The sequence below is a fragment of the Triticum aestivum genome, chromosome 7A (genome assembly GCF_018294505.1).
Source record: "Triticum aestivum cultivar Chinese Spring chromosome 7A, IWGSC CS RefSeq v2.1, whole genome shotgun sequence".
Taxonomy (NCBI): domain Eukaryota; kingdom Viridiplantae; phylum Streptophyta; class Magnoliopsida; order Poales; family Poaceae; genus Triticum; species Triticum aestivum.
The window spans coordinates 684,892,526-684,900,962 of record NC_057812.1 but is presented as its reverse complement, the minus strand read 5'-3'; the positions used below and the strand labels follow the sequence as shown (position 1 = coordinate 684,900,962).

Sequence of the window (8,437 nt, the reverse complement as noted above, 5' to 3'; positions counted from 1 at the left end):
TTGGGTGAGTGTCAGATATAGTGTCCTACATCTAATTTTGGAAACCATGTAGGTGTTCTTCTTTGGTTCCACTATTATATATGCGCTTGCTTTCCCTTAGTTTTTCTACACTGCCTTCATCTTATCTATAAATATATACTACAGTCCAGAAGAAATGAATAAAGAAATCAATTAGTAGCATGTAATGTTACATCATACTCTTGTTAATAAATTAGCACTAGAATTCAAAACAGTTTCTTGTTGAACATTTGTTCAATTACTGTTTTTTATTTTTTTTGGTGTGAACTGTTTTCTCCAAGTCCTATAAAACTTCAGTTGAGTGATAGTCATGAATTGTCTAGAAAATACCAAGTTCACTCTCATTATAGTGAAAATGAAGTTTGTTTGTAATATGCTGGGTCAATGAAGTCTTAACATGTTTGATATGCGCAAAAGAAGCAGATTATCCCACACTGATTGGGTTTTTGGTTTGTGTGCCCAGGTGGAGCAGTATGGTAAGTTTTATGATAAAGTGGTATCACAAGTTCCTCATATATGTACATGTATTTCACAAAAAATAATATGTTTTCTAGGATTCTAAACATTATAAAGTTGATAGTTAGGCACAAAGCTATTGTTCTTGCAAAATTTCTTCTTGCACTGGAATTGTCACGTGGGAAAACTCACGGGTGTAGGCGCACTTCTTACCTTTCTCTTATGTTTATGGAATCTATTCTTACCCATAGTAGCCCAGTGTACATGCCGTCATTTAGTTACCAGGTGTCAATTAATCGTCATTCTCTTCCTTCTGTTATATGTGTTTTGGACTAAGTGGTGACTTACAACATATTAGTGCAAGGCTCCTCAACGAGCATACATCAAATTTCCCTTGGTTGATTTAGATATAGATAATCTCCCGTTGATGATTTTACTTCAATAGATAACCTATATTGGATGATTTTATCATAAGGGTCTGTTTTTCTATATTTTCTATAAGGGAGTAAACGGCGCAGCAAAGCGCGCATTCCCTTCTATTCCTAGTCCTCTCATTGGAATGGGGTGCTACGACGGCTGGTCAAGGGGCTTTGTGGATCGCAGTGAACTCCGCTGGCACTCCTGGCTTGATGTTGGCGCTAATCCGCCCCTCAGACATGCCGTACTCGGCGGTGACCATGCAATATTGTGGAGCAGCATGGACGGTGGCATGAGGTGGCATGGGGCTCAAAGACATGGGTGGGTGGCTTCGTACCTCTGGTCGAGGGTCTGCTATCCGTAGCAGATATGCATCGTTGAATTCGGTTCCTCAATGGCATATAGCAACCATAGTAGTCTTTATACTTCACCTCCCCCAAATCAGTAATGTTGCAATATAGCGCACAAACAATGTATAGCTAGGAATGAAGTTGTGGTGTAAACAAAAATGCATCTCACAAACAAACACTGCCATTAAGCAATTTCCTTTCTTCCGCACCCTTTGGTAATCTCCTAGTTTTATAATATGAATTTATACTTTCCATGTGGTTAGTACATCAGATAATTGGTCATAAGACCACTATTTTGTATTATCAACCTGATACCGAAATCACTGCAACTCTCGTCTCTCTCTCTCTCTCCCCCTCTCTCTCTGTGTGTGTGTGTGTGTGTCGAATGGCCAATTGTCGTCCATCAATGGAAAAACCAAATACGACGTATTACATAGCTTAGGGAGGGCATTGGTAATATAATGACATGTTGTAAATAAAAGTCACTTTTTCAAGATTCCATATTATACCTTACACGAGTGTTATATGTCTCTCTTAGAGTCCAATGGCAGGGTATGTAATTGTCGTCCATCAATGGAAAAGCTGAAGACGACATATTACATAGCTTAGGGACGACATTGGTAATATGATGACATGTTGGAAATAAAAGGAATTTTTTGTAGATTCCATATTGTCCCGTACATGAATGGTATCAAATGTTATATGTGGAAAATGTCTTTTGTATCCCATTTTGATAGTAAAAATACACACATGAAAATGACATTAAACTTTATGTCAATCCATTAGATGTTCAAACAATACCTTACATTAGGTGTAATGCCTTTATGTCATGTTGGTTTAAACTAAAGAATTTGTTCCATTTTGTATATTTAGTTTAAACTATCAATTCATATTTGCTATCATACTCTTTAGTGTGTTCATCTATGTGCATTTAATGAAATTAAACCGTGTTCCTTCTAAATGAGTTCTTAGTTTGATTTAGTTGAGTACCTAATGACAAATTTCTTTTAAGCAGGATCTTTCATTCGTTTTGGATGGTTGGGCACTCGAAATAATTCTAAAGCATTTGTTGGAACTTTTAAATCGGCTGGCCATGTTGTCAAATGACACCTTTGAAGAAAGCACAGGTTTCTCTTTGGCTATTTCTACCAACAACTTTCTTACATTTTGACATGTAAATTGATGCCTGAGAAAAGTTAACATGACGTGCATATTTGTCTTTTGGCACTGAGTGTCGAATGTCCCTTTTTCCTGAAAATAATAATATTGGGATGTCACTAGATGTAGTGTTGTGGTTGCTGAACTATAATATGTCATGCTTATGTTTAAGCTGCTAAAAACAATAGTTCACAAGACGTCTATTTTGTTGTTCTTCATGAATAAAATTAAGCTGTTAGAAATCCGATTGACTAATGGTTCCCCTCCCACACTTCACCTTATATGCCGTGCAACAAAAATATATGTACATGTGCAAATTAATCAAGAAATAAGCAGGTGGAGAAGTGCTCAGATTTTCCAAAGCAGTCGAACAGAATAGGGCCATCAACTAGGCTTTAGGTCCATAAATGACTCAGTGAGTTAGATACATGTTTGGTATCGTTAAGTCCTTTGGTTCTTTAACTCTACCAATAGGTGATGATAGTAATGATACAAGAATAATTCAAGAGGCTATCGTTGGAGTAGGGATTAGTGGCACAAGAGATGCTGATTACAACATTGGAAGTCTTTATTATTTTTACATCACTTCGTGACTGTGCAGTTATCGTGTGTACTATAATGGACCTGTTTGGATCTATAGGTTAGAATTAGTTTGGGTTAGTTTGGACTCAACTAACCCAAAAATATCCAAATATGAGGGTTGTTTGGGTTAGATGCATCTAACCCACCTAAAAAATCTAACCTAGCCAAGAAGTGCTTATTTGGGTTAGTTCTCACCGGGACTATTAAAAAAACACATTTTTCTCTCACTCTCGCCGCAGCAGATATATGTTCGTGTTGTTTTTGTATTATTGAGCAAAGGTGTGTTTTTCTTATGCTTGCATTACTTTAAACTAGAAAATTAATAACACTATGTAAATTGCATGTTGTAGATGTCATTAAAAAAAGGAAACTCTGCTGAAATTTTGTTATGTAAGGGTTCAAATCTTTCAAACAATTGATTAAAATCACTTGAATCAGTAACCAAACTCTTGAAAAATATTCTTCAAGGTCGATTAAAACACCACCCGGTCGAACTCCTCCGCGCGCCCCTACCTTTCCAACCACATCCCCCCTCTAGCTCAAAAACTCTTCTACGCACCACTCCTCTTCCATCCGAGGGCAGTGCAAATTTGAGGAGGCGCCGTGAAGGACATCCGTGCACTTCTTCAGCCCCTACGCTCCATGGTACGAACAACCACAGTTCTAAATGATCTAAGGGGGTGTTTGTTTTCAGGAACTTTTTTGTGTAAGGACTAGAAAAAGTCCCTCTTAAAGACTTTTTTACCAAACATGAGGGACTTTTAAGACTAAACTAGGCATTTGGGACTAAATAAAGAAGACTCTCCAAGGAGAGTCTTTTGGGGACTTTTTGGGACTTTTTCAACAATGCCCCTTCATGCACCCATTGGCCCGCCATCCCATGGTGTTGTTTGATTGTTATTTTTCTATATACTAAGGGCAACATGATCATTTAATAACCTCTAGGAAGGTACTAGGGACTTTTTAGTCTGTGGAAACAAACAGGGAGGGACTTTTTAGGGACTAGAGACTTTTTAGTTGGGACTAGAAAAAGTCCTAGAACTAGAGAACCAAACACCACCTAACTATTTGACTTACTCCATTGAATAAATTCTTCAAACAATTAATGACCAACATTGATAAACGGCGCAGAAAGACGCACGTATGCATGTACAAAGTACTCCCTCCGGTCCTTTTTACTCTAAACATTGGATTTGGCGAAAGTCAAACTTTGCTAAGTTTGACCAAATTTATATTAAAAATTATTAGCACCTATAATATCTAATAAATATAATATGAAAATATATTTCAAGATGAATCTAATGATATTGGTGTTGTTATGTGAATGTCTATAATTTTTTATATAAACTTAGTAAAAATTGAATGAGATTGACTTTGGACAAACCTAATATGCAAAGTAAAAAGGACCGTAGAGAGTATTTCCCCGCAAAAAAGAGCAAAATGTCGATGGAAAAAGATCTAACTCAAAATTGCCGCCACGGAGAAACTCCAACCGGTACATACGCGCGCGTGGGCCGAAACCCGTCTGTTCCCCCCCGCCAACCTTTCCGCCACGTCAGCGATCCGCGCCGTGGCGCATCCGGGCCGTCCATCGCGCACATCGGCGAACGGCTGAGATCGTATCAGATCATTCGAGGCCACCGATCCGTGGCACGCACCCCTCCACCAATCAGAGACACCCTCTCCCGTCCTATAAATCCTCCGCGCCCTCGCCGCCGATTCCTCACCAGTCCTCCCACCTCCCAGCGAAACACCACCGCACCCCACAATCCCACGGGTCTCCCCGGCGAAGTAGCAGCGGCATCCATGGCCCCCAAGGCGGAGAAGAAGCCGGTGGCGGAGAAGGCCGAGAAGACGACGGCAGCCAAGAAGACCAAGGCCGAGAAGCGGCCGCCGGCGTCCAAGGAGGGCGGCGAGAAGAAGGGGAAGAAGAAGTCCAAGAAGAGCGTGGAGACGTACAAGATCTACATCTTCAAGGTGCTGAAGCAGGTGCACCCGGACATCGGCATCTCCTCCAAGGCCATGTCCATCATGAACTCCTTCATCAACGACATCTTCGAGAAGCTCGCCGGCGAGTCGGCCAAGCTTGCGAGGTACAATAAGAAGCCCACCATCACGTCCCGGGAGATCCAGACCTCCGTCCGCCTCGTCCTCCCCGGCGAGCTCGCCAAGCACGCCGTCTCCGAGGGCACCAAGGCTGTCACCAAGTTCACCTCCTCCTAGGCTAGGATGCTTTTCTGTAATAGTCAGCTGTTCAGACCATGTCTTCCTGTAACTTGTGTTGGTTCTGTGGGAACACCCTGTTTCATTACCTCATGAAATATTAATGGTGTTTCTTTGGTCATTGCTCTCTATCATGTTCAGGTTCAGCTATTATCCCCGTCGCTTCACTTGACAGAGTTCTTGCTATGATCCTGTTTGTGTGAGTTCTGAATCTGCAACTTCTATTCTGATTTGTGAGTATGGCTTCTGTAGAACTCTGCTGACAACGATTCTGAATTTGCAAAGATGTTTCAGTTTCACTGTTCCATTTCTTAATTTCAGTTTTCAGCTATTGGTTTACGAGGCTGGTGTTGCCTTCGGCGTGAGGAGGGGAGGCTGTGGTGGTTCGAGTACTTTGTATACTTTGTACATGGTGATGGCGCCGGGGGCTCGAGCAAATCTATTGTCAAGTTGTTCAGGAAACTTGACGTTCTCTTCTTGTACCGTTTGTATTACCATCACACGTTTAGGCTACAGCTCACTTTAAGCCGTCAGTGACATGTTCCAAGCTGCAGCAACCATCTCTGTATCGAGGGTTGCTTCTATTTTAGTGTCAACCCACGAGCACTGCCGCCAGTTCACGGGTGTCCTTACGCTGTTGGATTTCACCTCGTGTTCCGCTGCAAATTTGCAATTCTTTCTGCAGGTAGAGAATTTTCTTATGGGGCTGGGTGCTCCTGCAATTCTTTTTTCCTTTTCGAAAATGGTCTAGTTTTCCAAGGAAAACTAAGGCAAGACCACATCATGTGTAAGAAAAAAGAAAGAAGAAAAACGCACAACACCGATGACGACCTAAACCGACCACCAGCACCATCTAAGACGACTTGAGGGCATGTACAATGCATAGCCTCAAGGTGATGCCTCGCATGCCATGTAGGATCGGATATGACGTAAAGTAGGTTTGGATAGGTAAGCTGGATCCTCTCCAGGAGGCGGATATTTGAAGAAAAAAGTATGGTCCGATGACAAAAGCTAAAAAGGTTGGAATGAAAAGTAAAGATGCATGTGTACTAGAGTCTTTATTTTCTATTTAATAATGAGGCCTACTAGTGAGAGCTTGGATTGAAGAGAAAAAAATTAATATAGATGTCTCAAATTACTTTTTATCATGAGGCATATGGATATGCCACCATTGTACATGCACTGAGAGCAAGATCTTTGGAGTGGCTTCAAAAAGAAAAACGACGCCCATGGACGATGTCATCGTTCGCATCGACCATCATCAACCACAAAGTTTTCGCACGAACCGTGCTTGACCAACCCCACCGAACCTTTGATAATGGTTCAGCCATGTCAACAACCTCCAACGCTGCCACCACTTCGACGGGCACATACCAATGTTGAAAAAGTACCCTTCGACAATGCCTTCAATCATCGTCAGTAACGGCCCTTGTCGATCAAATCTTTCCCCCAAAATCTTATTCCTCGCCACTTTAACATACCTTGTGTATGGGGCCAGCTGCTACAAACCTGGAAGACTAAGTTGTGGCTCCGCTTGTATTCATTGGTGGTAGACCACACCGAACTAAGCAGGACATCACAGTCATGCAACATCAAGGAGGAATCCCCGAGTCGATGTCGGCACCACCTGGACCCGATCGAGACCACAACACAAGCAACACCACACCGCACAACCGTGCCGCGCCACGGCCAACAAAACACCAGTCGTACCGCCACAGAGCAGCAACCACAAGCCTGCATAGTCCAGATCCGACCGGATCTGAGATTCACCTTGACAATAGCCGCCACCCCGACCATCGCTCGTCGCCACCCAGGCTCGAAGATCCGAGCATGAACACCCCATCACCTTGGCCGCACTTGTTGTCCCACACAACCGAAGTAGACAAAACAAACAACGTCATGCCACCTCCAATCCGGAGTGTACACACCCAGTGGTCACGCACACCTCAACCTCCATTGCACGACAGATATGCCCCTCACAAGCCACAACTAACCCACACACGTCACCGCCCAAGCTCCGAGCATTCATGCGCACTGCACAACAAGACCTCCAATAGAGGACGATGTCACACCTCCCAACTCTACCTTCCCCGCCACACCTAGGTGTGCGAAGCAATGCCGCTGCCCCATGCCTCTGTGAACCATCCAAGTCGACCTCCACCGAAATGAAGTGCACAGCCGCCACCTTCCTTGACTTTTTTAGACAATCCGTGAAACTTTATTAAGACGTCACCATGGTTACAGGGACGAAATGGAGGTCCCCAGGGTGGCCTAACCAAACATGGCGGCCAGGCCCCGTCGCAGTGCATGTCTCACTAGATTATGAGCTTCGAAATTCGAGCTCCTAAACTCATGAACAAAATTACATAAAACAAAAGACTTAGCATACTCTCTAATCTCTTGCACGATTGCTCCATATTCTGCTCCACTATTTCTCTTGATGTCATCTATTACCACCGAACAGTCTGAGGCCACCTGTATGGCAGAGACGTTCAAATCTTCCGCGAGTGCCATTGCTTCCCTCACCGCTAACGCCTCCAGCGTAGTGGGGTCGATTATACCTCTGAAAACGATCACCGAGGTACCCTGGAAACTGCCTCCCCTGTCTCTGCAAACTGCACCCACTGCTCCTATTCCCCTCCGTGATGCCACCGCCGCATCCACGTCGAGCTTCATTGTGTTCTCTGGTGGCTGAATCCACTGTCTCGGCCGGGGCTGTCTCGATGGAATGTGATGCAAGTTCGGTTTCTTTGTGATTTGAAGGTCATTCCAATAAGACTGGATAAAAAGGTGAGTCGACATGGGACTTTGGAAGATGTCTTCATAAATTGCTTTCCTCCTTGCTCCCCACACGGCCCAGAGAGTGATTGCCATTTGAATTAGCTGTTCATATGACAGCGTGTCTATCATCTTGAAAAACCAGTCTTTGGCGTTGTCACTATCACACTGGATCATTTTTTCCACCATATCCTCCTCCGCCAAGGCCCAAACACTTCTGGCCATAGAACAGTTTAAGAGTGCATGTCTCCAAGAGTCGGCAGCCCCACATAATTTGCATGCCCCAGATGTGGCCATATTTCGACGCTGAAGGAGATCCGCCGTGGGTGTGGAGCATCTCGCAAACCGCCATAAGAACATCTTGATTTTGGATGGAACCTCTATCTTCCAGAGCTTCGTCCATTCATTTGCTTGTTGCTCCTATGCACTGCCACCTTCCTTGATGCATGCTCACG

At 43.5% G+C, this 8,437-nt stretch overlaps 1 protein-coding gene across 1 annotated transcript; it reads left to right on the top strand.

The window, feature by feature from the left end:
* The first annotated feature begins 4,691 nt into the window (after positions 1-4,691).
* On the top strand, positions 4,692-5,325 carry LOC123149323 (histone H2B.3-like). The gene has a single exon (XM_044568964.1). The coding sequence runs from the start codon at positions 4,788-4,790 to the stop codon at positions 5,202-5,204; it is 417 nt and encodes a 138-aa protein (XP_044424899.1). The 5' UTR covers positions 4,692-4,787; the 3' UTR covers positions 5,205-5,325.
* The last annotated feature ends 3,112 nt before the right edge of the window (positions 5,326-8,437 follow it).